At 43.9% G+C, this 18,517-nt stretch overlaps 1 protein-coding gene across 3 annotated transcripts in view; it reads left to right on the top strand.

Annotated features, from left to right (window-relative positions):
- adcy7 (adenylate cyclase 7) overlaps positions 1–18,517 on the top strand; it is a 223,251-nt gene that overhangs the window by 122,621 nt on the left and 82,113 nt on the right. For all 3 annotated transcript variants that reach the window (XM_070898024.1, XM_070898025.1, XM_070898026.1), the window contains exon 2: positions 17,173–17,734. In XM_070898024.1, coding sequence (XP_070754125.1) covers positions 17,561–17,734 — 174 coding nt within the window. In that variant the 5' untranslated portion in view covers positions 17,173–17,560. The remainder of the gene's footprint in view (positions 1–17,172; positions 17,735–18,517) is intronic.

Genomic DNA, 18,517 nt, shown 5'->3' with positions numbered 1-18,517 from the left:
TCTGAACTTGATGAAGCATAATGTCTCAGCTTGATTTACTTGTTGCAGCAGTAGAGTACTGCATTTGAATTCAGTGACTCTGGGCTAGGGAGGAAAAAATTCTCACATGGTTCCTGCTTTTCATTGATATCCAGTGACCTGCAAAATACATGTGTGTGGATGTTGAGTGATGATAGTATTATAGTAACCCCTGTAGTAGAGTAGCATGCTGGCATTCATTGTATAGGCTGACAAATGAAAAATGTCCACTTGGGTGAGATGACAAAGGTTGAATCGTACCAATGGAATTGTACACCAGCAGGAGGGGGAAACATCGAATAATGTATTGATTGGGATTCAATTGTGCAAATGTACACTGTGCTCACATTGCAAAGAGAAGCTTACTCTGATTCCAATTATTGCTGTATTCTGCATGAGGGCAGTGCAAAAATTACATTCACCAGACATTTCTATAGCTATCTATCTGCTCAACCACACCCTCGCCACTAACTTTGATGCCATAGTCCCTATTAAAACCATTACTCTCTCTCACCCTGGCCGTTTCCCCGGTACGGCCCTCATCTTCGCTCCCTTAAGTCCAAGGAACGTAGACTTGAACGGATATGGTGGGCAACTGGTTTAGCCATTCACTGCCAAATCTGTTTGGATCACCTAAAGCATCATCGTGTCCTGCAATCGCCTGCTAAAACAGTTCACTAATCCAGAATCATTCTGGAATGCAAAGATAACCTCCGGCTTATATGCTTTACTGCTAACCGTCTTCTTGAACCGCTCTCCCATGTCTCCTCCACCCTCACTTCCAACAAGTGTGTGAGGAGCTCATGGACTTCTTTGTCTCTAAGATTGAGACCATTCAATCAGCTGCCTCTGCCACTTCCCTTTCTTCCCTTAGTCCACTGGGCCAAACTTTCTCCAAGGTTCCCTCCTGCCCTAGACCTGGACTCTCCTCTTTGTCCAGTTTCTCTCCAATATCCCCTCATGACGTCGCCGCACTTCTCTTTCTATGAGGCCCACTTCCTGCTCCCTCGACCCTATTCCCACTAAACTGCTGACCACCCAATGTTCTTTTCTGGCTCCCATGTTAGCTGACATTGTTAATGGATCATTCTCATAAGGTACTGCCCTGCTTTCCTTCAAATCTGCTGTCAGCACCCCTCTCAAAAAAACAGTCCTTGACCCCCTCCGTCCTTACAAAATACTGCCCCATCTCCAACCTCCCTTTCCTCTCCAAAATCCTTGAACGTATTGTTGCCTCCCAAATCCATGCCTATCTTTCCCACAGCTCCATGTTTAAATCCTTCCAAACAGGTTTCTGCCCCTCCACAGTACCAAGACAGCTCTCATTAAAGTTACGAATTACATCCTTTTTGATTGTGACAAAGGTAAACTATATCTTCTCGACTAGTCTGCAGCCTTTGACATGGTCGACCACACCATCCTCCTCCAATGACTCAACACCGTGGTCCAGCTGGGTGGGACTGCACTTGCCTAGTTTTATTCTTATCTCACTAATCATAGCCTGAGAATCACCTGCAATGGCTTCTCTTCCCACTCCCACATCACTACCTCTGATGTCCCCCAAGGATCTATCCTTGGCCCCCTCCTATTTCTCATCTACATGTTGCCCCTCGACGACATCATCCAAAAACACAGCATCCGTTTCCACATGTACGCTGACGACACCCAGCTCTACCTCACCACCACTTCTCTCGACGACTCCACTGTCTTTCAATTGTCAGACTGCTTGTCCAATATCCAGTACTGGATGAGCAGAAATTTTCTCCAATTAAATATTGGGAAGACCAAAGCCACTGTCTTTGATCCCCGCCACAAACTCCATTACCTAGCCACGACTCTATCCCTCTCCCTAGCAACTGTCTGAGGCTGAACCAGATTGTTCACAACCTTGGTGTCATATTTGATCCTGAAATGAGCTTCCGACCCACACATCCGCGGCATTACTAAGAACGCCTATTTCTACCTCCATAACATCGCCTATCACCGCCCTTACTTCCGCTCATCTGCTGCTGAAAGCCTCATCCCTGCCTCAATTATTCCAATGCACTCATGGCTGGCTTCCCACATTCTACCCTACGTAGGTGATCCAAAACTCAGCCACCCGTGTCCTAACTCACATCAAGTCCTGTTCCCCCATCGTTCCTCCGCTCGCTGAACTACATTGACTCCCGGTTAAGCCTCGATTTTTAAAATTCTCATCCTTGTTTTAAATCCTTCCATGGCCTCGACCCTCCCTATCTCTGAAATCTCTTCCAGCCCCACAACCCCCTCGAGATATCTGTGCTCCTCTAATTCTGCCCTCTAGAGCATCCCTGATTATATTCGCTCAACCATTGGTGACGGTGTCTTCAGTTGCCTAGGTCCTGAGCTCTGGAACTCCCTCCATTAACCTCTTCATATCTCTACCTCTCTTTCCTCCTTTTAAGACACTCCTTAAACCTACCTCTTTGACCAAAATTTTGGTCATCTGTGCTAATTTCTCCTTATGTGGCCCTGTGTCAAATTTCTTGTCTTATAATACTCCTGTGAAGCGCTTTGGGATGTTTTACTACATTAAAGGTGCTATATAAATACAAGTTTTTGTTGTTGCATGCTAGTCGGGGCGGGGGGTGGGGGGGGGGGGCTTTTTGAGAAAGCATATAGCTGAATAGCGATTTATCCAAAGTGTATGCAAGCTATTGGTTTTTTAGGAGTGGTGTATTCACTGCCGTGACATGATCTTTCATTTGCTTCGTTGCCTGTAAGTTTGTGAAAGGCTGCGCTCCTTTTAATTTTTCTGATTCTTTTTTCAAATTGCATCTGTTAAATACTGGCGGAGGCTGCGGTTTTGGTCTTTATGTTAAAAAGAACAATATCATTGTGGACTTTGTTCCTTACTCTTTGCAGCAAGTTCTATTTATACATAAACTAAGCACAAATTGCTTGTGTGAATTGAGGTTATCTGTTACATGTGTATGATTGGCAAGTATTGGAGGGTCAAGAAATTGGAATTTTTGGAGTATGTACTTCATGGATGGCAATTCTCATTCTCCTAAATTTTAATGTTTGTCTGTACATGGCTGTTACAGCTCTGCAGTACACATTGCTATCTTTGTTAAAACTAGGATTGGACTCCACTAGAAAAGGGAAGTGCTATGAACAGAAAATTTGATGTATATCCATGGGCTCTTCTACTGTTTACAATGAAGATACATTTGAATATTATGAATGTTCTCTTGTATTACAGTACTTGATAATGATCCTTAACTGTGTAGTCTGACACACTAGAAGTCAAATTTAGAGGAAGTAAATTGATTAACATTTGCATTAGAAATCTATTACAGTTTGGTATATAAAGTTTAAAAAAATAATAGGCTGATTTATGTTGTAATATCAATTTTGTACTGCTTTGAGGGGCATAGGAGCAAGAAACTTGCAGAATTCAATGAGAGAGTTAGGTGATGGAACATGCAGAAGCAGTTGGACTACATCAATAAATATTATTTTGTTTTATGTTTTTCTTTGTCAGTTTGGTTCAGCTGGTAGAAGTTTTGTCTTTGGATCAAAGGTTGTGGGTTCAGGCTGCATTTCAAAATTTGAGCATTCAATCTAGGCTGTTGATTCATTACTGTTGCATGGTCGGAAGTACTGTCTTTCAGATGAAATGCTAAACAAAGGCCCCAACTGCCTCTTGAGCTGGACACTCAAGTTTCCATGGCACTAATTGAAGAGCAAGGTCTGGTTTAACATTCTCTTTCACTCATTGCCACCAAGAAGTAACATTAACTGCTCTTCACCTCATTTGCCATTTCAGGGACCATGCTTTGCTTAACTGGTTGCTGTGTTTGCCTACATAAGGTTTTGAAGAACTTTACAGCTCTGTGAATGTGATGTAACGCTACATAAATGCAAGTTCTTTAGCTTTAATGACAGAAAACTGAATATATGTCAACCATTCATCAGGCATCAGAAGTGGATACACAAGAGTGAGAGATGGAGATTTGATTATCACAGTATAATCAACATAAAGAATGCTGCTTTCTGAGTGTACAGGATAAATACCATGGCTGGAGTTTACCGCTTTGGGTGCAGTCGACGATCTGGATGCAAATTGCACTAGTTTAGAGAAGTTTTTTCTTTCTTCTGCTAAAACCTATTTGCATATAGCCGCACATAAAATCTGTTATGGACCAACGGAATCTGGCAATGTTTTGGAACGTAATTAAAAAAAAACACTTTTTTGTTTTTAAAAATATTCCTTGATACATTTAAGAGCGGTAACTTGGTGCAGTTTGATACAGCTGAAAATGAATTAATCCCCCAAAATAAGCACTTTTAATGTGTCTAGTCCAGCACTTATGAATAACCTGTTTTAAATAGCTGAAAATGACTTTTTTTAAAACTACGCAGAAACATTGCTTAGTTATATGACTTAGTTAGTAGTCAGTTACTGAGTAAATTATCAAAAACATTATTTTCAAAAGCTTTTAAACCAAGCCTTTTGGTGTTCTTGCCTAAAAAAAACCTTAATTTTAAGAGTCTTCTTGAAGGCCCGCGAATGAGCACAATTAGTGAAAACACGCAATGGTGATTCATTTGATCTAGGGGCGTGGCCAGTTTCGTGGGCGGGGCCAGCTTCCAGCACGATGTTTTTTAAACAGGCACAAAAATCGCAGAAAGTTAATTTGCACTGTACGTAATTTGTGCTTGAAATTCCATGAACTTTTGCACTGGTTTTGCACCGCTGATTTCAATCAAATTGCATTGAAATAAATAGTGCATCCTAGCAGAAACTCCAGTCCAATGTATATTTGTGCTGGATGCATCAGTTTGGCTCAGTTGGTCGCACTCTTGCTCTGAGTCAGACTATATGTACAAGTCCTACTCCATAACTTCAGCACTTAATCCAGGCTGACACTCCAGTGCTGGCCTTTGGAGGAGACATTAAACTGAAACCTCGTCGTCTTGTTCAGGTCCTTATTAAAGATCCCATGTTGCTAATTTGAAAAAGAGCAAGGAGTTCAGCTACTGACCTAGCCAAATACTCAACCATCATTCATCTGATTGCTGTTTGCATGGTTTTGTGTAAATTAGCTACTGTGTTTGCCTAAACAACATCAGTCACTGCACTTCAAAGTAATTCTGTCACAGACTGAGGCTCAGGGTTTGAACAAACAAGTGGTTTTATTTACATTCGCCAGGTGAATGAATGACAGTGCAACAGTGGAGTATACCTTTCTCTCCTCACCTCGATTAAAATAATAAAAATGGCACTCACTTTCTCTTCAAACATAGACTGTAACATATAGACTCGCTTCTTACCCTGTAGAACATGCTAGCGTTTGGAATCCAGCTCAGTTGTTCTGCTTGCTGGTCTCATACTTTGGAAATACAGAGACCTCATTGGCTGCTGGATTAAAACTGACTGTCTCCTGCACCCCAGGTAAAACAGGGATCCCTTAGAAATATAAGCCAACGTTCTTTGAAGTATATAGAAACAAAAGATAATAGATGGCTACATCTCTCATAATCCTTTTAGATCAAACGGCCATTCATCAATACTGAATGGGCAGTCAACCTTAAACAATGATGTTTGAGATTGCATATAATAATCATCATCATAGGCAGTCCCTTGAAATTGAGGAAGACTTGCTTCTACTCTAGAAGTGAGTTCTTAGGTGACTGAACAGTCCAATACGGTAATTACAGTCTCTGCCCCAGGTGGGACAGACAGTCGATGAAGGAAAGGGTGGGTGGGACTGGTTTGCCGCACGCTCCTTCCGCTGCCTGTGCTTGTTTTCTGCATGCACTCGGCGACTATGCTCGAGGAGCTCAGCACCCTGCAATGCATATAATAACCCCTGGTTAATTAACAAATGAACACCTCAGATAACCATAGAAACTAACATCTTGTGGAGTATTTTGTCTTCAGTTGTGTTATTGAGCAAGGCCTAAACTTCATTACTTTTGCTAAAGGTCAGCAACAATAGCAGGATTGGGCGGCATAATCTGCAGGTTTTCCAAGATATCAGGGGGTCAGTGATTGTGTTATGTTGCCATTTAAGCCCCTGTGCACAGTGTTGTGCAGTGCCTATATAAATTGTAAAGGCTTTTATTCCATAAAAGTGCAGTTGATCTAAAGCTACCAGCCTAGAATAATGCCTCCTTTCCTGAAACAAGGTGTCTTCATTTTTTCATTTTAAGACGATCATCTATGTCATTCTTATTTGAAGGGGAAGAACTATAAAGTGTTGGGGGAAAAAAAAGAAAGATTTGCATTTATATAGTGCCTTTCATGGCCTCAGGATGTCCCAAAGCATTACTACACTTTTGAAGTCTAGTCATTGTTGTCATGGAAGAGCAGAGCACAAATATGGTGACACTCTTGCTTCAAGTAGAATGATTATCGATCATGCCATTGTGATCTCGAAACAGCCATGTCAGCTGCCTTGACTGATCAGTCTTGATGAAGTACAGGCTCCCCAGGGTGTCTCAAACATGACTGTTCACTGCAAAAGGCGGAGCAAATAATTGAAAGTGGCCAGGAATTAGCTGTTGAATCATTGGTACAGCAAGAAAGACTGGTGCACCAGGCACTAATCCAAGGTAGAGCTGTCACATTTCTTAAAGCTGCAATCCAAATATGCAAAACACTCTTCCCCTATTAGAGGTTTAAAAGGCTTCTTAACACTGTTGGGCCATCATAAGATGATCCTGTTGCTGCATTGGATGGCCTACTTTACAAACGTCATAAAGCATATTTTACCATAAGTCCTGAAACCAGTAAAATCCTGCTTAACAAGCATGCTTATCTGCACTTTGAACAGTGCTCAATTAACATATTAATAGTACAAAAACAGCAGTTTCCAAAACTTGGATAGAAATGTTTGCATCTTTAAGCAGAAATAACAGTTGAATGCATTTGTTTACATATGGAAGGTAGTTGTCCAGAAGAAAATAAACTTGCTAGGAATGACTGCTTTATCTTTCAGAGAGATTTTGGACTGCAACATGTTTACATTAAGGTACAAATTAAGTCAAATTAACATTACACTAGTAATCATCATAGGCAGTCCCTCGAAACGAGGATGCCCAAAAGGGATGAGTTCATAGATGTCTCAATGAAGGACCGAATATTCCAGATCCCGAACTGAATCGTGTAGGGTGGAAGATGCCTGTGCTTGGATTTTTTTAACGTGTGGTGGCCGTTGCACACCAGCCACCACACGGGCTTGACAGAGCTAGGTCTTGGTCCAGTGTCAAGGATTACGCAAGAATAACTGGAGACCAGCTCTGCTGCACAGATCGAGCGCGCACACATATCGTCGCGTGGGCTGGCCCGTGCTGCCCCGAACTCACGCCTCTCCTGGGCCCCGAACTCACGCCTTTCCTGGGCCCCGGTCACTTCCCTCTACAAACTCTTGCCGCTCCTTTGCCTCTCCTGCTGTGCCTGCCCGCACTGCAATCAGCGACCTGGCTTCATAGCCGTCGCCCTCCTGCAGCAGCATGCCGTCGCACGATGCTCCCTCCAATGGCCCCGGCCTGCTGATGGTCTTGCAGGCCGGGACCGTGCCGATTTCTGGGCTGGGCTGCGCACAAACACACACACAGCAAACATTATAGCAAACAACTTTATTAGTAAGATCATAGGAAATAGGAGCAGGAGTAGGCAGTTTGGCCCCTTGAGCCTGTGCCATTCAGCGAGATCATGGCTGATCATCTACCTCAACTCCACTTGCCTGCACTATCCCCATATCCCTTGATTCCCTTAATTTTCAAAAATTATCAATCTCTGTCTTCAATATGTTCAACGACTGAGCTTCCACAGCCCTCTGAGGTAGAGAATTCCAAAGATTCACCACCCTCTGAATGAAGACATTTCTCCTCATTTCAGTCCTAAATGGCCGACCCCTTATTCTGAGACTGTGACCCCGGTTCTAGACTCCCCAGCCAGGGGAAACATCATCCCTGCATCTACCCTGTCAGAATTTTTATGTTTCAATGAGATCATCTCTCATTCTTCTAAACTCTAGAGAATATAGGCCAAATCTACTCAATCTCTCCTCATTCGACAATCCCTCCGCCCCCCCCCCCCCCCCCCAATCCCAGGAAACAGTCTGATGAACCTTTGTAGCACTCCCTCTAAGGCAAATATATCCTTCTTTAGGTAAGGAGACCAAAACTATACACAATACTCTAGGTGCAGTCCCACCAGAGCCCTATATAATTACAGTAAATGTCTTTACTCTTATACTCAAATCCTCTTGTAATAAAGGCCGACATACCATTTGCTTTCTCAATTGTTTGCTGTACCTGCATGTTAACTTTCAGTAATTTGTGTACAAGGACACCATGTCCCTCTGAACACCAACATTTCATAATCTCTCTCCATTTAAAAAAAACTCTGTTTTTCTATCTTTCCTGCCAAAGTGGATAACCTCACATTTCTCCACATTATATTCCATTTGCCACATTCTTGCCTATCTATATATTTCCTTGAAGCCTCTTTACATCCATCTCACCTAGCTTTGTATCATTAGTCCTAGCCCAGTTTAAGTGGAACCCGTACCTATGCCAATTTGCACGTGGCTCAGGTAACAATCCAGAAATTATTACCTTTTGAGTTTTGCTTTTTAATTTGGATCCTAGCTCCTCAAACTCCCTTAGCAGAACCTCATTCCTGATTCTGCCTGTGTCATTGGTTCCTACATGGACCACGACAACTGGATCCTCCCCCTCCCACTTAAGTTCTTCTCCAGCTGCGAGGAGATATCCTTAACCCTGGCACCGGGTAGGCAACACAACCTCTGGAACTTCCTGTCACGGCTGCAGAGAACAGAATCTATCCCTCTGACAATACTGTTGCTTACCACCATCACATTCCTTTTTACTCCCCCCACTTGAATGGCCTCCTGTACCACGGCGCTGTGGTCACTTTGCCCATCCTCCCTGCAGTCCTTTTCCTCATCCAGACCGACAGCAAGTACTTCATACCTGTTGGACAAGGTCAACAGATAAGTCTCCTCCAACACTGCATCCTGGGCCCCCATATCTGCCTCACATGCAGTTACACCCCCCTGTCCCCGACCATTGATGAACTCTAAAGTACTACTTAACCTAAGGGGTATGACTGCCTCCTGGAACATAGTATCCAGGTTACTCTTCCCCCTGACGGATGCTCTGCAATGTCTGCACCTCGTACTCAAGCTCAACAACTCTGAGCTGAAGTTCTTCGAGCCGCAGACATTTACTGTAGATGTGGTGGCTCGGGATCGCGATGCTCTCCATAAACTCCCACATGCTGCAGTTACGGCACACCACCTTCCCTGCCACATCTATCTAGTTATTTGATTAGTTAATTAATTATTTCTTAGCAATTAATTTAGTTTTATTACTTAATTGGTTTATCTAGTTTAGTTACTAATTTAATAAAAGTAAAATTATAGCAATTTACAGTTTCTTAGCAAGCTTAGAGATTTAAAAAATCTGTTACTCACCAACCAATCAACTACCTGCTGTCCTGTGACTTCACTCTTTGCTTTTGCTGTTCTTTTGGAATATCCGCTCCTCTCAACAGATTCTCCTGCTCTTTTTAACATAAACACGATTTTATAGAGATCTTGTGACGAACTGAAGTGACAAGTAAATGTTGAGCCATAGGTGAAACCACTAAACTCACTGGGGCTGCGTGCATAAGGCTGCCTCCCACGCCCAGTTCCTGCTTCCTCCCGACCCGACTCAACTCCCGCTTTCCCCCGCCCCCGGACCCCCCACCCGACTTGACCTCCCTCTCCCTCCCACCAACCCCCCCCGACCTGAACCGAACCGACCTCCCTCCCACCACCCCCCCGCCCCCCCCCCAATGACCGGACCCGACCCAACCTCACCTGCCTCCCCCCGCCCCCGACACGAACCGAACCGACCTCCCTCTGCCCTCCCCGACCCGACCCGCGCTCCCGACCCCGGACCCCGGACCCGACCCGACCCAATACCACCTACCTGTAAATCTGGTGCTGGGGATGTGCCCTGCCCGAAGTCTTGGGCCCGGCCGGGCCCGGCCCGTTCAGCCTCCCCCCCTCCCCCTTCTCCTTTCCTCCCCCCTTCTCCTTTTCCCCCCTTCTCCTTTTCCCTCCTTCCCCCCCTTCTCCTTTCCCCCCTTCTCCTTTCCCCCCTTCACCTTTCCCCCATTCACCTTTCCCCCCTTTCCCCCTTCACCTTTTTCCCCCCCTTCACCTTTCCCCCCCTTCACCTTTCCCCCCTTTTCACCTTTCCCCCCTTCACCTTTCCCCCCTTTTCACCTTTCCCCCCTTCACCTTTCCCCCCCCTTCACCTTTCCCCCCCTTCACCTTTCCCCCCTTCACCTTCCCCCCCTTCACTTTTCCCCCTTCACTCTTTCCCCCCTCCCCTTCTCTTTCCTCCCCTCCCCTTCTCTTTCCACGCCCCCTTCTCTTTCTCCCCCCCTTCTCTCCCCTCCCCTTCTCTTTCCCCCCCTCCCCTTCTCTTTCCACGCCCCCTTCTCTCCCCCCCTTCTCTTCCCCCCTTCTCTTTCCCCCTTCTCTTTCCCCCCCTCCCCTTCTCTTCCCCCCCTCCCCTTCTCTTCCCCCCCTCCCCTTCTCTTCCCCCCCTCCACTTCTCTTCCCCCCCTCTCCTTCTCTTTCCCCCCTCCCCTTCTCTTTCCCCCCTCCCCTTCTCTTTCCCCCCTCCCCTTCTCTTTCCCCCCTCCCCTTCTCTTTCCCCCCTCCCCTTCTCTTTCCCCCCTCCCCTTCTCTTTCCCCCCTCCCCTTCTCTTATCCCCCATCCCTTCTCTTTCCACCCCCCTCCCCTTCTCTTTCCACCCCTCTCCCCTTCTCTTTCCATCCCCTCTCCCCTTCTCTTCCCCCCCCTCCCCTTCTCTTCCCCCCCCTCCCCTTCACTTTCCCCCCCTCCCCACTCCTCCCCTTCTCCTTCCCCCCTTCTCCTCTCCTCCCCCTCCTCTCCTCTCCTCCCCCCCTTCCCCTTCTCCCCCTTCTCCCCCTTCCCTCCCCTTCCCTCCCCTTCCCTCCCCTTCTCCCCCCTTCTGCCCCTTCCCTCCTCCTTCTCTCCCTTCCCTCCCTCCCCTGCCCCCCCTCTCTCACTCTACCCCCCCTCTCTCACTCTACCCCCCTCCTCCCCCTCCCCTCACTGTCAGAAACACAGACACTGACAGACAGAGAGTGAGAGACACACACAGACAGACAGACAGAGAGATAGAGACACACTGGGGGGGGGCATCCCAGCACGCTGTTGGAGGGCTCCCGGTACTGCAGTCGGTAAGTAGAAAATGTTTTATTTATTGATTTAAATAAAAATTATTTCTTATTAATTTTTTTGATTGATTTATTGGTTGATTTATTGATGTTTTTATCATTTATTATTGATGATGGCTCTTTATTTGTAAAACTGAAGTGTTTAATGTTTGTAAACTTCCCTTTAAACCCCCCCCCCCCCCATTCCCTACGCCTGATTTGTAACCTACGCCTGATTTTCTAAAGTGTAGACAAGGTTTTTTCGAGCGTACAAAAATCTTCACTTACTCCATTCTAAGTTAGTTTGGAGTAAGTTTTCACTGCCGAAACTTTGAAAACAGGCGTAAGTGGCCGGACATGCCCCCTTTTGAAAAAGAAATTTTGTTCCAAAGTGAAACTGTTCTAACTGACTAGAACTGGAGCAAACTAAATGCTGAGAATTTGAATTTCTAAGATACTCCGTTCTACACCAGTTGCTCCAAAAAATCAGGAGCAACTGAGGCCGAAACTTGGGCCCTAAGAGCGCAGGTGTGAGCAATTCTAAGTGTAGAGATCTGTTTATTTATCCAAGTGATGCAATTTGCTTTTTACCCTTTTTTCCCCAATTTGCTCCACTCCTTTGCTAAAGGCACAAGTCATGCTAAAGTACAGTTCCACAGGAGTTGGGAAAGTGAAAAAAAAGAAGTCAGCATTCTCGCTCCTGATCTCTACCCACTGACTGCTACTGTAAAGTATGCATGTGTGGACATTAGTTGCGAGCAGAATTAGAACAGATGTGGTGGCCAATGGGTGAATAGCCTGCCAACTTTTATTAATTAAACTCACTGATGATGACTGGCCACCTAGGTAAGGCATTGGGGAGCTGCCAGCTCTGACAGAACTATATTCCGGTTAGACGAGTTTCAAGCGGAACAAGAGAGAAAACTATGGGAAATGTTGTTGGAAAAGCAATCCATTTCACTTGGTTTTCTTTAAAACAGATTTCTACATTTGGGCCACTTCACATCTGTGCTCTTTCAATGAAAGAATTGAGCAGAGCTCTTTACTTTTATCCTTTTAAAGCAATTCCATGTTTATGGAATAGTTTTAAACTTCTCATGTGAATTATGAAGTTTGTGGATAAAATTTATACCACACTCTCATATTTGTATTATTCAACTGTGGGGTCTCTTTTCTACAAGCATTGTAATCTGAACAGCTATCACTCATTACTCCAAAACGGTTCATTTTAATAGTTTGCAATAGAGCTTGGTTGAATTTCAAGCTATTTTAAAATAGGACAGTGACTTCCCCAGGAACAAAGGGAAAAAACAAATATACTCTGCATTTCAGTTCCATATTTTGCAATTTGAGGAAGGCTGCTGAAAAAACAGCTGAAATGGAAAGCATGTTCCTGTTTCTGCTGCACTTGAAAACATGTTTATATATTTGAGACATTAGCCATCCTAATAACTTGCTGGGCTAAAAATTTAAACTGGCTTTTGAAAGATCATTAAAATGTGCTTGCCCTAATTTGTAACTTTAATTGTCATCCAAGGGCTTCTGATATGGCAGATTGGTAGAAGGATGAAATCACCTCATGAATTCATGAGTCAGTATTAAAAATACTGTGAAGGATGTAACTGTATGCTTGTTCCATAACGAAGATAATTGGTGAATGATGAATAATTAGTGAATGACAAAGTATATTAGTTATGCAGGCTACCTTCACAAGTGGAACAAGTATATTTAACAACTTCCTATGCAGTATTCTGTTTACGCAGAGTGTGTACTATAGTTCACTATTTTGTTACAAATTTTGAAATAAACTAGCTTTTTATTAAGTTTTGATTCCAGTATGGTTGCATTTTTTACTTGCAGTCGAGGAAGACTTGCTTCCACTCTAAAAGTGAGTTCTTAGGTGACTGAACAGTCCAATATGGGAACCACAGTCTCTGACACAGGTGGGACAAATAGTAATTGAAGGAAAGGGTGGGTGGGACTGGTTTGCCGCAAGCTCCTTTCGCTGGCTGCACCTGTTTTCTGTATGCTCTCGGTGACGAGACTCGGTGCTCAGTGCCTTCCCAGATGCACCTCCTCCATCTAGGGCGGTCTTTGGTCAGGGACTCCCAGGTATCGATGGGGATGTTGCATTTTATCAACGAAGCTTTGAGGGTGTCCTTGAAATGTTCCCTCTGCTCACTTTGGGCTCACTTGCTGTGTAAGTGTTCCGAGTAGAGCGCTTGCTTTAGGAGTCTTGTGTCAGGCATGCGAACAATGTCGCCCGTCCAACAGAGCTGGTCGAGCGTGGTCAGTGCTTCGATGTTGGGGATGTTGGCCTGATCGAGGACACTGACATTGGTGTGTCTGTCCTCCCAGGGGATTTGCAGGATCTTGTCGAGACATCGTTGGTGGTATTTCTCCAGCGATTTGAGGTGTCTACTGTATATGGTCCATGCCTCTGAGTCATACAGGAGGGCAGGTATCACTACAGCCCTGTAGACCATATCTGACTTGGTGCCAGATTTGAGGGCCTGATCTTCGAACACTCTTTTCCTCAAGTGGCCGAAGGCTGTACTGGCACACTAGAGGCGGTGTTGAACCTAGTCATCGATATCTGCCCTTGCTGATAATAGGCTCCCGAGGTATAGAAAGTGGTCCACGTTGTCCAGAGCCACATGTGGATCTTGATGACTAGGGGGCAGTGCTGTGTGGTGGGGTCAGGTTGGTGGAGGACCTTTGTCTTACGGATGTTTAGTGTAAGGCCCATGCTTTTGTACGCGTCAGTGAAGATGTTGACTATGACTTGAAGTTTAGTCTCTGTGCACAGACGCAAGCGTCGTCCGCGTAGTGTAGTTCGACGACAGAGGTTGGACGGTCTTGGATCTGGCCTGGCAACGTCAAAAGTTGAACAGGTTCTCACCGGTTCTGTAGTTTAGTTCCACTCCAGCGGGGAGCTTGTTGAGAGCATTGCAGCGAGGAAGATCGAGAAGAGGGTTGGCGCGATGATGCAGCCCTGCTTGATCCCAGTCTGGATGTGGATTGCGTCTGTGATGGATCCGTTGGTCAGGATCACGGCTTGCATGTTATCGTGGAGCAAGCTGAGGATAGTGACAAACTTTCGTGGTTGACAGTGTCAAAGGCCTTTGTAAGGTCAAAGAAGCCATGTACAAGGGTTGGTGCTCTTCCCTGCATTTTTCTTGCTAAGATGATGGAATGCTTTCAGACACAGAAGAGGATAACAGTAACAGCAACTTGCATTTATATAGTGCTTTTTGAAATAGTAATATGTCAAGGTGCTTCACAGAAGAAATTATCAAACAAAAATTGACACCAAACCGCATAAGGAGATATTGGGACAGATGATCAAAAGACTTTACCAAAGGAGTTGGTTTTAAAGGAGGAGAGAGAGGTTTAGAGAGAGAATTCCAGAGCTTATGGTCTTGGCAGCTGAAAGTATGGTCGCCAATAGTGGAGCGATGAAAATCGAAGATTGCACAAGAGGCTAGAATTGGAGAAGTGCAGAGATCTCGGACAGCTATACGGCTGGAGGAGGTCACAGAGGTGGGAGGGGCAATGCAGTGGAGTGATTTGAAAATAAAGATGCAAATTTTAGAATCAAGGCATTGCTGGACTGGGAGCCAATGTCAGTCTCCGAGCACAGGGGTGATGGGTGAGCAGGACTTGATCCAAGTTAGGGATTATAGGCAGCGGAGTTTTGGATGAGCTCAATTATGAGGGTGCAAGGTGGGAGGCCAGCTAAGCGAGCATGAGAATAGTCAAGCCTAGAGGTTACAAAGGCATAGGTTTGATCAGCAGATGAGCTGAGGTTGGGGTGGAGATGGCCGATGTTATGGAGGTAGAAGTAGACAGACTTGGCGATGGAGAGGATATGTGATCAGAATTTCTGCTCTGGGTCTAAGAGCATGCAAACCGTCTGGTTCAGCCTCAGACAGTGGCCAAGGAGAGGGACGGAGCCGCTGGCTAGGGAACGGAGCTTGTGGCGGGTTCGGAATTCCAAACATTTAATTGGAGGAAATTTCTGCTCATTCAGTTGGATGTCAGACAATCAGCATGACAAATCAGAAGCAGTGGAGGGGTCGAGAGAGGTGTTGGTGAGGTAGAGCTGGATGTTGTCCATGTACATGTGGAACCTGATGTGTTTTCAGATGATATCGCCAAGGGGCAACGTGTAGATGAGAAATAGGAGGGGCCCAAGGATAGATCCTTGAGGGACTGCAGACGTAACCCGCCGAGTGGAAAACGGGTGGGTTCACGCCATTGGAGAGTCAAATCAGATGGGATGTAAAATGAGCATTTGACCCAAAGTCACCTATTTCCCGCTTGGCTTGATTAAAATTACCCTCACCGCAAGACCCTCCATCAGTGTATTTAATTGATGCACTGTGTCCCTGCTAATATGCTTCTCATACCACAGGAAGCATAACTGGTTATTTTGGTACCAGTTGCTGTGGTTACATCTATGCACCCATTGACGGAGCTGCCGTTGTTTTGTGCCACTGACTTTGTAAGTAAGTTGTTCTGATCAGGTTGTCATCTCCTGGATGTGGAATAACTTTTAAATGTCCATGTAGGTAAGAAGCCACATATGTTTATATAGTATAAATTTTGTTTTAGTATATTTTACATATTCTTGTGGCATAAAGAAAACTTTTATATTGTACTAGGGGTGTCTACACAAATTGCAGTTTCCCACTCGAGTTATTTAGTTCTCTCTCACTTGTAGGTCAAATTCCATATTCAGTACTTAAAATTCAGCATTCTTTATTCCCTGTAGTGAAGTAAAGCTAGAACTCCTGTTATATACAGATTGATCTGTTGTGTGAGTCGTTCCTCTATAATCTTAAATAATTAATACAGCTGTATGTACAGGGTGGTTAAATTAACTACTTTTGATGTTGTTCTGGCTCTGTACAAGTATTGTCGCAGCATATCGTTCCCCATGAAGAAGGGCCAGAGACTACCATGGTGATGGTAATGCAGTTGGGAAAACGCTGTGACCATGTTATCCGTCGCTAATGGGGCTTTTTTCAGGAATCCTATTCTTCTTGCTATAGTTATAATACCAGTCTCCGGAGTGCTGAAAGAAGTTTGTTCAAACATCTTTTCATAAACTGTTGGTCATAACTCCTTAAATATATCCCTCAACTCTAAACCTTCATTGTTCTTTACACTTTGCTTGTCACCATGGAACTGCTGGTAATAAAAGCTGTAAGCATTAACATATGCTTCTTCCAGTCTCTGCCCTCCAAAAAAGCAAAGCATGAAGATACACTTTAATCTTTAACCTTTAAGCTGTTAGAATAAACAATTCTGGGAGGGAAAAACACTTCGATCTCAATTTTTCCGCACATTACTTTTGTAAAGTAGTCTTTGTATAAATGTTACAATTGGTGTTATAAATTGGGATATTAGTGCAACATTGCTGAATTAGTGTAAATGTCTATATCGAAAGCAAGTCTTTCTAAATGTGCTGTGCCATTTAAAACAGCAGAAATAAACCACAACTGAAGGTAGCGTTTAAGATCAGTGAAATTTAACAAACATTAAAATGCGATTGTCATTGTGATTTTAATGAGTTGCTATATTAGGAAGAATGATAAGGGAATGTTAGTGATGTTTTTAATCCAACTTAAAGCTAAGTTCTGTTATTACAGTTGAGGTACTATTTTAATTTTTTATTTGTAGATTATTGAAATTGTTTTGTGTTTTCAGAGTAAATAGAACCCAGGAGGGAAGGTAGTTACTTATTTATATGTGAAATGCGGGGGAGATGTTCAATAGACAAAGGCATAGTAAATGACCAATTAACAAAACTATTTGAATAGCAGTTTGCCGAAAGCACAGTGAGGAATGTCAAACATGTAAAGTGTTCAATTTAACCCTTTCTCTCTTACTGGACTCCTTTTAGGACTGATGTCACTAGAGGAAGTATTAAGTATCTATTCCCAGATGTGGTAAAGGACATGATTTATTTGGCAATGATAATTCAGAAGCACTGGAAACAAGACGACCTTTCAAACTCAAGAATCATGCTCAGCAAAATTGATGAAGAGCACACGGGTCAAAGCATCAGAACAGACTGGGAAGAGTGACACCCACCCCCCCTTTACACTCTATTTGAGCTGGAAAGAAAACGCTAGACACAGAATGCGACTGAACCAAGAACAATGCTTTTTAGCCAGACAGGAAGTCAAAAACTGTTTTAACAGGAAGTCCTTAGTTGCCATGCTCTGAGCCTTGAACTTCCAACATCTTCTGAAGGAACATTTGGAATTGGAACATTTGGAATTATAACAATGCCATCCAGGGGGAAGTACTTTATTAATGAAAATGAAGCTCGTAAAAGTACAGACTCGCTCTATGAGACATACTGCTGTATCAGCCAGCAATTTCCACTTGCTGTCCTCTTCCTACTGATTATTACCGGGGCCTGTATTGCTCTGATAGCTCTTTTATTTTCCATTGAACTGGTAAGTGTCAGTCAAAATGTTTTGCCCTTTTACACACCAAATTATTGATTTTCTTTGTAAGTAAAGTAAAATATGCTGTTTTCCTATGTTAATTTTGTGTACAAACATGGCTTATAGTTTAGATCAGAAGATACAAGAGTGGGTCAATTAATTATATGACAACATTGACCAATCATATTTTAAAACCACCAATTTCTGAAGTTTTCTGAAATATGTGGTTCACTTATTGTATCATTTTGGGGAAAGGGGTTGGAGTATGCTCATGACATTATGGCCTCCTAACGTCTGCTAGATGCATAGGAACACTATCACCTCCAAGTTCCCTGCCAAGTCGTGTACCATCTTGACTTGGACATATATTGCTGTTCTTTTAACATCAAAAATCCTGGAACTCCCTTCCTAACAGCATTATAGGAGTACCTTCACCACATGGACTGCAGCGGTTCAAGAGGAAGGCCCACCATCATCTGCTCAACAGAAACTAGGGATGGGCAATAAATTTTGGTTTTGCAGAAAATGAACAAACTGATTCCAACCACTTTGAGTTGAATGTCAGTCATATTAAAAAAAACCCCTGAAAATTCTAGATGGAATTACAGATATAAAATTGAATTTTAAAATTCAGAATTCTCACTACTGATCATCTATCTATTTATATTTATATTAGACAGAAGCTGGCACCACAACACCTGATATGGTTTAGCCTTTGAGGTGTTACACCTCAAAATTGTCATCCCACCAATGCTTCATAATGTCTGTCGGGTAAAGAAATCATCCAGCACA

This window comes from Pristiophorus japonicus, chromosome 13, assembly GCF_044704955.1.
Source record: "Pristiophorus japonicus isolate sPriJap1 chromosome 13, sPriJap1.hap1, whole genome shotgun sequence".
Lineage (NCBI taxonomy): Eukaryota > Metazoa > Chordata > Chondrichthyes > Pristiophoridae > Pristiophorus > Pristiophorus japonicus.
The sequence above is the reverse complement of the archived record's forward strand: the minus strand, read 5'-3'. Positions and strand labels throughout refer to the sequence as shown.